The sequence below is a fragment of the Atractosteus spatula genome, chromosome 2 (genome assembly GCF_055471065.1).
Source record: "Atractosteus spatula isolate fAtrSpa1 chromosome 2, fAtrSpa1.hap1, whole genome shotgun sequence".
In the NCBI taxonomy this organism is placed as follows: domain Eukaryota; kingdom Metazoa; phylum Chordata; class Actinopteri; order Semionotiformes; family Lepisosteidae; genus Atractosteus; species Atractosteus spatula.
Genome location: NC_142707.1, coordinates 32,810,648 through 32,826,897, shown reverse-complemented (window position 1 = coordinate 32,826,897; position 16,250 = coordinate 32,810,648). Strand labels below are relative to the sequence as shown.

At 40.9% G+C, this 16,250-nt stretch overlaps 1 protein-coding gene across 2 annotated transcripts in view; it reads left to right on the top strand.

Moving 5' to 3' along the window:
- mapre3b (microtubule-associated protein, RP/EB family, member 3b) overlaps positions 1–8,204 on the top strand; it is a 94,344-nt gene extending 86,140 nt beyond the window's left edge. Inside the window, exons 5-8 of one of the 2 annotated variants that reach the window (XM_088927584.1) lie at positions 652–853; positions 1,929–2,083; positions 4,819–4,971; positions 6,607–8,204. In XM_088927584.1, coding sequence (XP_088783710.1) covers positions 652–853; positions 1,929–2,083; positions 4,819–4,971; positions 6,607–6,675 — 579 coding nt within the window. In that variant the 3' untranslated portion in view covers positions 6,676–8,204. The remainder of the gene's footprint in view (positions 1–651; positions 854–1,928; positions 2,084–4,818; positions 4,972–6,606) is intronic. The other variant, XM_088927592.1, reaches the window with a different exon arrangement.
- Positions 8,205–16,250: the final 8,046 nt, after the last annotated feature.

The window sequence follows — 16,250 nt, the reverse complement described above, 5'->3', positions numbered from 1 at the left end:
GTTTAGTTTGTAATATAATTATATAGCTTGGTACTCACTGTGGCAGTTGGTGTGGGTTAGTTAAAAGGAGACGTTTGTGTGGTGAGATCATCACATTTGTTAAATCAATTCTCTTAGCACAGGTATCTTGGCTGTCCATTGTTATTTCCATGTGTTTAGGCCTCACGAGGCACCTGTGAAGAGGTAGGCCGGTCACAGTCATTTACTATCATCTCCGTCAATCCATCGATCCTCTTTCTGAAGTTAAAGAATTAAAAAATACCTCACCAATACCTCACACAAAAAGGAGACTTTAGAGAGGGCTGAAAACTTCTGATAAAGTATTTATTGTTAGAGGAACAACTCGATATTAAAGGTCTCTTTTTCTCATGAAATAAGTGGTATGTACTCATCCTCTCATCTTCTATCTGAAGTTGTATGTTTCTTTAAGTTTGCTAGAACAGTATTTTAACTTTTTTTTTCCTTTATTGCCTAGCCTTCTTTAACTAATGTCAGAAGATACAGTAGCAGAACATGGGCACTTGGAAAACAGAAAATTCTGTGTACTGCTACAGTATCTTGTTTTACACTTGAGCATTCTGGATTCATTGTTAGAGTCCTGTACTAACAATAACAAGCCATTTCAGAATGTCCCCTTTTAATTCCTTTCAGATAATTCCAGTAGAAAAATTAGTAAAAGGAAAGTTCCAGGACAACTTTGAGTTTGTGCAGTGGTTCAAGAAGTTGTTTGATGCCAATTATGATGGGAAGGACTATGACCCTATGCTGGCAAGACAGGGTCAGGATGTGGCCCCTTCTCCCAATCCAGGTGAACAAATTTTCAACAAACCCAAGAAACCTTATGGCACTCCAGGTAACACACTGGTTAAATGTCAGCTGTCTTTCACGCAACGCTTGTTCCAAATGATAAGAACGCGCTCTGGCTACTGGTTTGCGGATGACCTGCAGAATGCCTCTGCCCTGTCCATCCATGTGCTTCTATGAGCAATAAATATTATTTTATCTCTGACACCATTTTGCTTACTTTCAGCCTTCCATGATTAAACAGCATATTGGAATGCCACCCGATTAACCTTTTCACGTTTAATTTTGAAAGAAAACGTAGAAGAAGCAGTGCTGCCCTATTGAAATTACTGCTTCATCCCAAACATATCAAAGGATGTAACCTATAGGAAGGGGTACAGTAACAATGAAAGCAATCAGGTGAAGAGATTACTGCCATTCCCAATGAAAAGATAACATTAGCTTAATGGCTTTTCTGTTTTTGGCCTGACAGACCTTTTGTCTTGTCCCAATCAAACCACTTATCAAAAGCGCCGCACTTCTGCTTGTGCAGTAGTTTTGTGCTGTGACAGTTTTGCTGAGATACAAAGGCACATTGCACTTAATGTATACATGCCTAAATGTTGCTGTATCCAAAATCAGAATATTATAGGGAAACTGCATTGTTTTGTCATAAAGTTTGCTCTGCCTACCCTGCTCTGACTGCTCCAAAGCCTGGTGCTCGACAGCAAAATTCAGCATTTCTAGTAGATCAGATGCAAATTGCATTAGTTCTGGCTTTTTAGTCTCTGAACAACTCCTAATATCAATGCACGTTTTACAAATCTTGCTTCATTTTTAATAGATAACATGCTTATACGCTGACAATTCCACACTTAGTGTTCCATTTATGCCTCACTTCCTAGATCTTTTGGAAAGCACTGATCAAACACAGGAGTGTGTTGTTGCAGAATAGGCTATGCACGTCCAGTTGTCCCTGTGTTTTTGGAAACCTCCTCTCCTGTTTCTGCTATGCTTGCTGGACTAAATTTAAAAAAAACAACCTTTTAATGCATGCAGTGAAACTAAGCATTTTAGCATTTCATTTCCCTCCAAGAACCAACTAGAAATCAGCTGTAAATAATCTGTCGATGTGTGTCGTCCAGTGCCCCAGAGGACATCCCCTACAGCACCCAAGAACATGCCTGCACCTCAGAGGCACGTCAACACAACCCCATCTGTGGGCATCAGAAAGAACCCTCCCGTGGCCAGAAATGGTGGCAGTGACACAGACGCTCAGATCATGGAGCTCAACCAACAGGTAACCCTTTACTGAGATCTTGAATGGCTTGGCGAGGGGATTCAGTTGAGTTCTTTTAAATGGTACTGAGTGAGATAAATGATTTAGTTGTTGTCACGATTGTAGTCCCTCCTCCTTAAGGGCGCTCCGGCTCTTTTCACTTTGGACTTAATTCTGTGCACCTGCCCCTTGTTCCAGCCTCCTTCCCGTTCCCCTTAAAAGCCAGACACTCAGTCAGTTCCGGGCTCTGCATCTGATTTCCGTATCGTGTGAGCCCGGGTCCTGATGAGTCTTGTTCTGTCATGTTTTTAAGTTTCTGTTCCTGTTCCCCCTGCCGGTTCCGACCCGGTTTCTGGTTTTAATCTCTTGGATGGATCGCCTAGCCATGGACTTATGCTTGTGTTTTTGGATTCCCCATCTGGATTACCTTTGGATTGTTTGCCTTGGCCACACCTCCCCCGTGCACAGCGCACTTTGGACACGCCCCCCTGTTTTCATCCCCGTATTCGTGCATGACCTTTTTCCCAATTGTTTCCTCACTACTTCGGATTGTGTCGTCCGCATAGGGTCCGGAAAGAACTGTTTCGTTACAGTTGTCTTTAAATTTAAATATTACATTCGTGCAAAGATTTCCTGGAATTTTGCTCTTCTGCATCCGTCTATCCACCCTTTTTCTAACCTCATTGTCCAATTTAGTTTGCAGGGGAGCCAGAGGCTATCCCAGCAAGCCTTGGGCTCAAGGCAGTATATACCCAGTCCATCGCAGGGCAGACACATAGTCACAATTGCACACACTCACATCACGACCAATTTTCCTAGAAGCCAGTTAACCTACCAATATGTTTTTGGCCAGAGCACCTGGAGGGAACACATGTGATCATGGGGAAAACATACAAACTCCATACAGATAGAACCCCAGGTCCAGAATTGAACCCAGGACCCCAGAGCTGTGAGGCAGCAATGTTAACCACTGTGACACCATGCCTCTTGGTTACATAGCTAATAATTATCATAAATCAGTGTGATTGTTCTTATTTTAATGATGGTACTATACTAAAATATCCAAGTAAATTATTGGTATACATTTATGTGGTACTCGGGAACTAGTCAGAGGCCATTTCATTTTCGGTTTATGAATTTTCACCTTACGAGCGGTATTCCTGAAACAAATTACGTTCGCAAATCGAGAGATGGCTACATCCTTATCTTTCTTTGGAATCTTTGGCATTGCTATACAGATGATTGTCTTATTCAGTTCTGATTATTTCCATATCCTTCCATGTTATAGAAGATGTATTGGCCGATAATTACTAGTTCTGTTTTGTCAAAATGTTTTATGGATGGATGCTTCTGTATATCAGCAACTTCCAATCAGTGGATATTACCCCTGTCTCCCTGCCTGCTGAAAGAGTTTTGTAAATGGCTTATCAGACAAAAGATTACCAACTTTATTTCTGAAATATTTACTTCCTCCATTACTATCCTTTTTCAGTTCTAATACTGAAAAATACTTCTACGACTTATTTGGAACATTATTTTTACTGCTCTTCGGGTCATTCTAATATCCTTTTTAACCTGTGCTTGCAGATCAGTGTACTTCTTTTCTTTAACTGTCTTGCTCTTTTTGAAAGTGCTTTCTCCTTATAGTCCTTGTAATTTATTTAAACATTTGGCCCACCGCTTTTCTGACTTTGATTTACTTGTCAGAGAAATGTGTTCTGTGCTTCAAGGAGAATATCTATAAGCTGTTGCCATCTGTTTTCTGTAAGTTCCATATATCATCCGTCCTATTCTACATCTAAATTAATGTAAAGTATTTGGCTGACAAAGCAACTTACATTTGTATTGGGCATTTTACTGAAGTCATTTATTTTAAAAACTCACTCACGTTCAATGATACAACAGTAGCACCCTTGGGACACATATTGTGATTTGAATCCACAACCAGCTCTGAACCCAGAACTTTCCAGATTTTATAGTGTCAACACAGTCATACTTGTAGGTCTTGATTTTCTTGTGGTGCATAAAAAGAATAATCTCCTTGAGAGGTAGCCAAGAAACCCACTTTATGATAAATAAATACTTTGTGAAGATTGTATATAATTTAAGTTATAAATATAAGTTATATATAAATAAGTTAAATATAAGTTCTGCTTGCAGACACTAGCAAGGTGCAGCATGCTTTAAGGAAGACTAAATGTGTCATTTAACATTCTGCAAAAATGGCCATGCAATGCATTATTTCACTTATTTAAAAATCTATACTAATTATTTGAGACATACTTCCCTATATTATTTTTTTTAATGCAAAGCATAATCCAAATAGCATAGTAAGTGGCAGTAATGATAATTTAATGAATTTTAATTGGAACTGTTTAATGAAACAACGCACAGTTGAGCTAAAACAGACTAAAACAGAGGACAGCCTCTTGAATAAGTGTGCATTAATACAAGGACCTGTATTCCAAAATGTCTGAATAGTATTTTCAGAACTTGTAGAGCATTTTTTAAAATAAATCAGTGCTTATAGTGTTTTTATTTCTAAATCCCAATATTTAATCATATAATTTATTATGGATCCCATAAATACAGTATGCTGACTAAAAATAGTGTATTATTCAGCATTTGCTTAGCATTTTTAAGTTTTACTTAATTAAAGTATACAGTTTAAATGTACACAAGAAACCACCCAGCCATGGTGAAAAGAAAGAAAGCAAATGAATGCAGGGAAATCATTATCCCTTTCTCTTTTCCAGTTAATGGAACTGAAATTGACAGTTGACGGTCTGGAAAAGGAGAGAGATTTCTACTTCAGTAAACTAAGGGACATCGAGCTGATATGCCAGGAACATGAAAGTGAAAATAACCCAGTCATCTCCAGGATTATAGAGATTCTCTACGCTACAGAGGTACCTGTCCGACCCTCCTCATAGCTTCCTGTAGTTCCATTACAATTCTTGCTCCAGTGATCATGACTTGTTAGAAGCATTTGATCTTACGTGCTAGCAGTAGTCAAGAGAACATGAGAGGTAAGCAGACAAACTCTCACCGTTGATACACAAACTGGATTGTTTCTACTTGATTTTTACATATGAAATTAAGACCATATATAGTACATACTTTACAGTTTGACAGGTTATTATACATTAATTCTGCCCTGAAAAAAATTAAACTACAATAAGGTGCTGTAGTTTAAATATCTACAGCAAAGGTATTCATTCTTCATATTTTTGTCATTTTGCCATTGAGCACTATGTTTATAAGTGCAAAAAACTGTAGCAATTGGTGTTTTGTAGTATAATAATGTAAAACTCGACTAACTACTGTAAGTCCTTCAGTGATCTATATTTTTGTTGGCTAAATAGAGGTGGATCCATACTAAAAAGGCATTGATCGTAGACTTTAGAACACACAGCATGTATGTTCATGTTTACTATTATTAGCAGTGAATTTTCTGGTTAATACTTTATTGATGAAACTGGCTTCTACGTCAGATATGCTAAACTGATATTTTCTGGTTCCTGGGTGAGTTCTTCCTAGAGAGTCTTCTGTCTAGAAAACCGATTCACACAATAGCTGTGTCTCTTCAGCACACACTCAGGCCCTTTTTTCCAATGTGTTCAAACCACTGTCCATCAACAATGTGAAATTCCAGTAGCAAAATATCAGTTTGTAATCTGATGTCCAGTTTACAACCAGGGCGCATTGAGGCTAATTGCAAACCAGATCTGCATTTTGTCATTAAATGCCTGGATGTTCATTCTGTTACGTTTGTGGTTTGAAATTGTTTCAAATCCCCATCTTACTGGCAAGTTGCTTTTTGGAAGTCAAAATCTGCCACAAAGATTATGATTTAGGCTTGGGAATGCAAATTGTGCCAATATCCTATTGGTATTTAACATAGAGCTCTTCTACTGTAACTGACTAGCACAAGGGTACCACCTGTTTTTGTTTAAATATTATAGCAAATATTGGAGAATAGGGCCTGTATGTTGAATTTAAGGTAGTGTTGTTGAGGTTTTTTTAAAAAAAGGAAGATGAAACTTTAGTGCATTGTGTCATTTTCAAGCCTGCTTTGTGCATGGTGTAGGGTGGGTATAAGGAGTCTTTGTGTTGGGCCAGTATATTATGTTGTATGTATGTAGATTGTGTTGGGGTCAGTTGTACTGATGGGATCGAAAAAAGCAGGATGGGATCTGGTTTCAATGAAACGCTAAGATGGTTCCTTCAAATTGAAAGATCCTGTCTAAAAGGAACGTCAGAAGACATCTGAGACAAAACAGCTCAGTAAACTAAAATGTAGCTCATTGATGTTTTTAGAATAATCTAGCCTGAATGATCCTGCCTGAAAGGATGATCAGAACCGTGAGACAAAACTGAGCTCGTGTGAATGCAGATCCATTTGGTACAACGCAACACATTCAAAATTAAATCAAAGATTGGACCTACAAATCCCGTTAGTACTGCTGAGCCCTGGAAAAACCAGTGCACTCTGTCTTAGGTCCCAGAGCCCTCTAAATGGAACTCTGTGCTTTCCATTTCAGGAAGGATTTGCTGCTCCAGAAGATGAAGACATTGACGAACAACCACACGAGGACCAAGATGAATATTAAACTCAACATTACTTCTGCCTTATCCTGGTCTTTCTTTTCACCTTTCTCTCTGTATCTTTCCCTGACCCTTCTATCTATATATCTCTTTTCCTTTCTCCCCTGTCTTCTAACATGAGATTACCCCCGCTGTTCACCCACAACTACATAATAACTTCCTAGGTTGTACAGCTTTTTCCCACACAGACACATATTAGTGACAGTGACTGATTCCTAGACATTTCAGCATGGTGTAAAAAAACATTACTGAATGAACAAATGATACAAATGTGGGGTAAGATAATGAACAAAGCTGTATATAATTCAAAGTAAAAGAAGAGACGAATCTCCTGAATCTGACTGCTGCCTGGCCTGTGCAATTCTGATTTTTAACCCTATTCTGGATGTGCTGGAATTTGTAAAAGGCCTTCAGCATAACAATGACACCATACTCCCTCTCTTCATACAGATTCCACTGTTGTGTCCATCCCATTGTCCCTCTACGACTGAGACTGTATTATAGTGAAAAAAACTAAACAAAAAGATATTTAATTTGTATATTTTTTTCTTAATGACTTTACTTGCACTTTGCATTTTGTTTTAACAGTAATCAACTGAAAACAAAAAATGACCGAACGATGGTGATGACAAGTTAATACATTGCAAGTTGTTTTTGATGGCTTATTTGTGTTTTTAGAGACAGCATGAAGAATTTTTATTTTTGTTTGTTTCTGTTCTTTTAGATTGGGGGGGGGCAGGGGCTATCTTAAAAATAAGAAATATGGCAGTCGTAATAATAATGGAAGGCTATTTTCAATATGCTGTGAGATTAGCCTCTTTCCATACATGTGTCCCATGAGCATGTGAATGTTATAGATGGTTGGTGAAGGATTGATATATTTTTTATAAAACTACTTGCATTCTTAAAGAGATGGTTCTCAGTCAGGAAGTAGCCAGGATTCTGTATCATTTTAGTCTTAAGAAAACATGGATATTAAGGGTGTTCAATATTTATCCCTGATGATCACTGTACAGGAGCACTTTTGTGGTGTTGCAGTAGAATGTAACTAACTAAAGGGACTGCTGAAGTTGTTACAAGTAGAGAAGCCAATACATCTAGTTCTCAGAGTTCAGGCCTGTTGGAAATGAACAAACACTAATCCATCATAGAGGATCGAACGTGTTGCATTAATTCAGAGTTGAGAATTGTTTAGCTGCTATTTTTATTTTCCGATCCTTTTGGATTTGATTTTTAATATATTGTATACACCTTTAATTGACATGAAAGTTCTCATTTGAACGTGATGAGGCGAATAATGTGCGTATAAAATGAAAGACTTGGGACGATTAAGAAAGAAGCTAGCACAAAGTTGTAGACACTGCAGTTCAACCCTTGCTGCTTATACGATCAAACTCCACAGTCATCTACCTTGGACATCTCACACACATTCTCACATTGCCTGTCTGATTGAAATTCTGTGGCCATAACAATGGTGTGCAAAACTTGCATCTGTTTTAAGTTTTATTAAATAATAAACTGGTGTGAAAAATGACAACGCGTTAATAGTATTTGCATTATATTTACATACTAAATGAAAGTCGGCGTGAGCTCTTTTTTTCAGCCAGTGGCTCATGAGGACTGAGCATGTGGAAGAAGCACCATGGATGAGAAAAGACTGTGCAAGGAGATTTTATTCTAACAAAGTTCTTCAATATACACAAAAAACCTAACAACCCAACAACCACCATCACTCTGAGTCCCCTTATACATCAAATAAAAACTAAAGTAGCCCCATGTGAGCGTGTGGCCTTCAGCACTTCGGCAATCAACTAATGCACCACATGTGAACCTATTTACACACAATAGTGGCAAGTCAGATGAAACTACTACCCTAATTACTGCTGGTCTGTCACGGTCTGATTCCACCTGGAAGGAGTAGTCACATCAAGGGTAATCTGTGATGCGGTTGTTGAAAACATGTAGATGGGTTTGTATTCTAACATCTTCACTTCCTCATTACAATTGTAATTTCTGATCACTCATGTCTGTCTGTCCATCTCACACATTCCTTTTTTACTCTTAGTATGATTGCCGAAGTTGTAAATTAATAACCCAGCTTTTCATGGAATTCTTTTCCCTCTCTTTTCACAAACAGTATTTCACAGATCTGTGCACTCTTCTCTAAATGCTGTGTGTGAAAAGCATTTTCGCCCAAACCGTTTTGCAGTCTCATTTTGAACTCTTTATGCTCTCTTCAAAGCTGCCCTATTGCGGGTGCATTTTGCAAGACTGGCTTGTAAGATCAGTGTTTTGATTGATATTAAAGCTCCTTCACATCGGCTCCTGCACGTAGCTCTTTGCTGTTCACAATGATGAAATGGCCTCTTTGGTATTTAAGTACTGCAGCAGTCCTGTAGATTTTCCCTACTTCAGAAAGCATTCCAAAGATTAAATGAGTGAAGGCAAAGAAAATATTTTACCTCAAGTGAGGCTGTAGCAAATTCTATCAAAAGTTTTCAGAAAAAAGCATTTCAACTATGCAATCCAAAGTTAATCACAAACCCCTGCTGCATTTTGTTTTCATCTGATTCTTATGACAGGAAACCAACAGCATGCCTACCAAACCTGTGCCTGTCCAGGTAGTGAAATGTCCATTATTTCATCTTCCTGAAGTATTGACATTTGATGTGTATCTGTGCTGGGAATACTGGGAGACCAATGCTGCTTGAATACAGAAGCTTTACAAAAACACCTCTGCACTTAAGCAAAAATCACCAGAAAAACAAACAGAGAAGGGAGTTCAAGGTTGTTGATCTGCAAAGACGTTCTAGGGTGTAACTCAGTACTTCACCCTGAGCCTGGATGGACACCCCCATGCACACAAATAACAATTTTATGAAGGACCGGTTCACCTGGGTAGCATGTCTTTGAAAGGCAGGAGGAAGCCAGATCACCCAGTAAAAACTCATATGAGCCTTTAACATTAACACATTAAATGTTGAATTTAACATTCAAACTCCGTACTGAATGTTTGACAGTGCAGAATCAAGCACAGGCCTCAAAGGCTGCAAAGCAACAATTAGAGCACTCTAAACATAAATATATGTTTATGTGTTAATAGTGTTATATATATGAATGTGTTGTACAGTATATAACACATATAAACAGATATCTGTGATGAGGTCTTAGCCATCAAGGAAAAGTTTTAACAAAGAATATGTTACAGTCTATAAATTCTAAATCTAGAAATAAGCTAAAAACAAAAAAAACATGTAAAAAGTTTATTTAAAATGCTACCTATTACGTTGGAGCATAAACCACTCATACATTTAAAACGATGTAAACTATTTTATTATTTAAAAAAAGACTATCCCATAAACAAAGTTATGTTATACATACCTAATCGAAGCTTCATTTCCAGGAAAAGAAGTGGAAGTCAAAATAAATGTAATATCAATATTAGAAATAATATTGTCCAATTCCTTCACTTGGCTGCCCCATATGCTTCTCATTTTTATTTGGAGCCAAGTCTGCGCTGGTTGTGCTTGTAGCTTGAAAATATTTAGCCTCATGGACCTTTTTTCAAGATATTCTAAAACTCGTTGTGAGTGTACACAGAAATAAACAAAAAGATGCTCCTTCCTTGGATTTCTTAAGAGAAATAAATGGACTACAAGATTTAAACAAGGTTTGAAAAGTTCTGTGAAAACGTCACTTGTTGGTGAATGTTAAATTCTGTTTTCTTCGATATTTTTCGCTTTCATTTCTTTACAATGCTTCTGTTATGCCTGGCTATGCCTAAGTGTGCCTGGTCAGAATCCAGGTCCGAAGAAACAGGGATGAGGAATTCCAGAACAAGAGAGGGAAAGTGATATGGGATTTAAGGTGATAATTAAACAGTATGGGCCGACAGAGCAAGGATGAAAAAAGGCTAGGGTGCGACCAGAGAGAGGAAGGCTCACTGCACCTTGAGCAGAGAAAGGAGGCTGGCAAAGCGTAGCGCCTGGCTTGAGCGAAGTTGTCCACCAAGGTCCACCAACCAGAGCCAGGCAGCTTGGGACACTGGGGCGTCTCTCTCATCAGCTTCAGAGCGGACTCCTTCAGCCGAGCTCCTCCCAGGGAAGGGGGCTGCGCTGACCTGGAGGACAGCCCGCTGGAGTCGCCAGGGCTGCAGGCTGTCGCAATCATCATTCCTCCTCTAGATGGGCTCTCCAACCCCTTTTTTGTATTTTAGTTTCATAATTCCGTTCACCTGCCCCTTGTTCCTTGTGTATTATTTAAACCCCGTGCCTCCGAAGCTCTGCGCTCACCATTGGAAGATGGCCGCCCGGAAGCCCGCCTACCAGCGGGTCCAGGAAAGGCCTGATGGCATAGGCTTCACCCTGGCATCCTGACCAGCTGAGTCCGGGGCTCGGAGCGCCTGGCTCCGTTATGGTTTTACCCTTCCGTGTTCCTACTTCCTTGTTCCTGTGTTAGTCTCAGATGGACTTCCCGGCAATGGACTTTGGAATCCTTCCTGTTTCCCCCTTCAGGATTGTTTTGGACTTGTTTGCCTGCGCCACCGGAACACTGCCGTCACTTCACTCCCCCCTGTCAGTCATCCCGTACTGCTCCTGTCTTGTTTCCCTGTTGCCCTTCTCCAGTCACTTCCGGATTATACCGTCTGCGTAAGGTCCTAAACAACACATTCAGGAGTCAGAACCGGCTCCCATTACACAGGCAAGCTCGGGAAAGGGAAGTGCAGGGAAAACCGGGGAAAGCCAGGGCAGTGCTTTATCATCCAGTAGGTTTCTCGTTGCGGAGGGGTCGGATCTCCCAGGCCGGGCAGGAAACCGAGGTCGCAGCGGTCCAGTCGGAGGGCCCCAGGAACTGGTCGAATCAAGGCGCACACGCTCAGCCCAGGCGTATGCTGTCAGCACGGTCTCCTGGAAGACAGCCCTCCGAGGAAGCACCTGGATACAGACTGAACCGGAATACCAGGCACCACTGGGACCGGGACCGACATAGTCATCTGCTGAAAACGGGTCCCCGCTTCTGACCCGTCCACTGGTCCCCTCTCGGCTACTGAAAGCCTCCGGACAGCACAGCTATGGACAGAACTCTCAGACGGAGCCCGAGAGAACCAGAACCCAGGAACAGGAAGGGCTCCACTGTCGCACTGGAAGGTGGGTCAGGAGTGAAAGGGGAAATAAAAGGAGGAGAGCTACCCAGATCCAGACCTGTGCTCAGCCCCAGGGAGCAATGGAAGGCAGAGAGGCGTTCACCAAGGAAGCCGGGCGTGACACTCACATCGGGGTGGTCTCTCCAATGTCATACTGAATGGAAAGCACACTCTTAGAGGGGTCCCCTCCCAAGACCAGGCCACAGTGCGCTGTAGGGAATCCACAGGCATGCCCAAGACTGAGCCAGGAGTGTCAGCCGCTGAGACGGGGCCCGAATCATGTCCCGATCTCCATTCCTCACGTGACCTCTTGCTCCTCTAAGAGTATCCCGGACAGCATGGTCGGGGACAGAGCTCCCAGATGGAATCCCAGAAACAAGGAAGGCTCCGCTGGGATCCTGGAAGGCAGCCGTCAAAAACAAAAGAGAGAAAGAGATAAAGGTCGCCCGAGATGGGACCTGGATGCCAGAGGGAGTGAAGGCAGTCCGCTGTTGTAAACACGGGGAAAGACTGGTTTGAGTGAAAGCTACCCCAGTAGCAGGGCAGAAACAGTGCAAGATGAGCTCTGGAAATCCAGGTGAATAAAGCTGCTCATAGATGGAGGTAGGCAGCGAGAATTAAGCAGCCGGAGAGGAATCTGACTGCGAAGAGTGAAATCAGCTTCGGTGCAGAGAAGATCCCGGACAGATGAAGCAGCTGTGGCAGCTTGAGAAACGTCTGTGCTTCTTGGTGGAAGTGGACGGCTCGGGGTAAAAGCAGCCAAAGAGTCAGCCCGAGAGAACTGGCCGGGGGGTGGGGTGGAAAGGCGTGCTGGCAGTACCGCCAGTGAAAGATAATGAAGAGTCACAACAGAGGCGCTTCTGAACTGTAGAGGGGAAAGGATGATGGGATAACTCGAGTCCTGATTGGTGATTAGCAGGAAGGGGCCAAAAGAAAGGCCAGTCGCAGTGGTAAGCCTTGTGAGAATGCTCCGGTTTCCCAGGGCAACCGTGGGCTGGGAGACGCTGCTTCTGCGCTGCTCTGGAACATATGACTACTGCTTCAATTTCTCTGTCCACTTTCTGAAAAGATTCTAAAACAGCCCAGTAAGAGCTGTTTCCCACCTCCTACAGCACAGTGCTTCACTTCTAGTTACTGAATACTGGAATCATTTCGTACTCCTTAATCCTGTACTACCAGAAAAGTCAGACTGACTTTGACTTACAGAACTAGTTCCCACATTTCTGGAGCAGAAGTTAGTGATCTGGACTCCAGAGCAGATGGGCACACTGCTGTTGTACTGTTGAACAAGCTGCTTTAGACTGTCTCACCATTGTAAATGAACATGTGCTCTCAAATCAAATTTGTGGTCAAATAAAAAAGGAAACGAATCAGGTAGTTTGGTTAAAAACTGTAATACTATCAGTATTACAATGACGTAATTCTAGAGGTTACTGGTGATCAGCTGCACTGTCAAGGTAAATATTAAGAGGATGCAAAAGATGTTGAAATCTTGTATGCCGTTCACAATTGTGAATTAAACGTGTGTAGCTATTAACTCAAAAATCATGTAATTAGCATAACTCACTGTCTTAGACTTTAGACTTGAGAAACACCTTCTGTTAAGATCAAATGGTAGAAAATAGTTCAAATTTAAGAAATGGTAGTGTTTTTTTTTTCATTAAAACTAGCACCATCACCTTTTTCTGGAACTAGAGCGATTAAGTTAATCTACCTGGCCATTGCGGGACCTTTACTTCAGTATTGTTGACAAAGTGGGGACTCTGGCCAGGATCTCCCTGTGATTATATTAAGCCAGCAGTTACTCCTGCAACCCTTCAATAAACTGCTGCATTGTTAGGCTGCAATTTGTAAAGACACTGGCCCCAGTAGACTCAGATCTCAGGAACGTAAGAGCCACAGGCTTGAACAGCAGAGGAGGGCTTAAATGTGAATGAAAACACATGATCCTCCATCATCAGACTCTTCCTGCCGCCAGGATGAAATCTTATTCTCCGATTCTTCCAGACTGCCAGACTACCTTAGGATTCATCTTCACAAGTGCCTCCATCTCTCCACTCTTAAGTGGCTTTTTCTGTTTGTTCCAGGATGAGATTGAACATTTAAACCAATATGTATATGATGAGGTCATCTGAGTCAGCACCCCAGACAGCGCTGATTACATGAGTCTGGGGACATGGATACATCTGTCGCTCACGAGGTAGTGAATCTGAATGAACAATAAGGCTGAGAACACCAAATTGTTTGTCCAAAGTCCTGATCCAAGGGGAAAGTACAACTTTAAAATGAGAAATTGTGATGGAAGTGATAGGGGATACATTTATTTAACAAGTCTGTAGTCCTGAATCTTTAGAAGTCTTTCTTTTTTACTTCACTGATTGCAGATCCATGTTTATTCTAGTTAATACCACTTGGTGTTTCTGAATTGACTTGTAACATAGATCTGGATTGCAGCCATTACAACAGATTTGCTTCTAAGATGAATCTGTATGAAAAGTTTCCAAAGTCAAGCTCCCAGGTGCCCCGGGCCCCATGTGTTCAAAGCTGCCAGATACTGTCGGTCACAGTGTCAATGCTACAACAGACCTGGGGATCAGAGATGCTTCAGGGAGATGTCGTTGGTGTTCAGCGCTTGACACTTGAAGGCAAATGCTTTAAAGAAATTAAAAGAAAAATTGAAGTGTGTAAATGCTGCCACCTGGTGTCCCACAAAGGAATTAAAAGTTTTCCCAGATCCATCTTTTGCGTGAATTTGCATTTTTTACAATTATATCCGCAATCCCTTTATACAACGATAAAACCTAAGTGCTTGGTGAAGGTATGAGCTGTTACTCCAACAGTGTGTTGCTGTTATGATCTACACATATCAACAAAATGAACTGGGTTATAATACTATCATAATTTATACCAATCCCCAGTGAAGTGCACTGCATGGGCATTTTCCGTACACTAGCGCAGATATTTCAAAATGACAAAAAAAAACCCAACATATTTCAGTGTATTATTTCCTGAAACTAAGTGTGAGAATTTTGAAGTTTGTAAAACAGAAACTTTTAAACACAGAACACAAAAAGTACAATGCAAGCTTAGAGAAAAGGAAAATAAATCGATCAACTGGAGACCCGTCCAGGGTGTATCCTGACTTGCGTCCGTTGCTTCCTGGGATAGACTCTTGTATTGGGTGAAGCTGTTGCATTTGTCATGAGACACACAATCTGATACGAAATAAAATTCATCAAAATCAAGGAATTATATAAACCTCCCTCAAATCTTCAAATGTGAAAATGTTACCAAAAATGTTACTCACAAGTGAGACAGCAGCCAAGCAAAAGGGATTGTTCTCCTCTAGGAATTTCTAAAGCTCCACACCATTCCTTGAAAGATTTATTTACTATTTAGAATAGTAATTTGAACGTTACAAATGTCGACACTTCTGGCTACAACATAAATTGTACTACTAAAATGAAAACATTCAAATAATTCATTCACACTTTGTTCACACAGTGTATTTAGGGCCTCTCACTTGCTATCAGTCCCTGGTCCTCCACTATTCACTTCTGATCCTGGAGGTGTACTCTGTGTTCAGGTTTTCCTTCCTCATTTGACTCTTGGTAACTTTATTTGAATCAGCTCTTTAATTAGTTGCCATGAAATACACTGAGCATTAAAAGAACCACGGTATGGTTTATTGAGCAGCCAATGCTGAATAACATTTGTTGTCAGGGGCTTTTTTTATTGTGGAATAAGAAAATGGTTAAACTGCCCATCTGTTTATAGAGAGAGACATTGAAGTTGTTTGGGTAGAGCTCAGGAAGAGACCATGTTTTGCTTCGTGATTTTGGGTAATGTCCTTGCCCTGTAAAAAAGAGCACGTTGCAGCTATGTTTTCTGTGTCAGTTTTCTGTGCCACAGAACTGATGGCCAAGCTGCACATCCAGCTTTTCTTAACTGCATCTTTTGATACACAACTATACCAATAACGTAAGATCTGAGAGTTATTCTAATCCTGTTATACCCCTGGTAATGAAAACCATCTCAATGGTACCATTCCATTCAGCCCAGGGTTACTTTTATAACGAAATATATATATATAGACGTCAAATGTTTTTAGGACTCTTATTTGCTTTTATCAGCTGTAGCACTGTAATGTGCAGGCATTAGTAATGTACTATTGCCATGAATCATCCATCTATTTTCTAGCTGTTTCTTCCAAATTGAAACTACAGAAGAGCTGGAGCCCATCCTGGCATGCAACGGGCACAAGGCAGGGTACACACAGGGTACTTGAACACACTCTCACACCAGAGCCAGTTTCCTCCCAGAAGTCAATTAACCTACCAGTATGTCGTTAGACTGTGGAACGAAACCAGAGCACCCGGAGGAAACCCACAAAAATACAGGGAGAACATGCAAACTCCACACAGACAGCACCCAAGG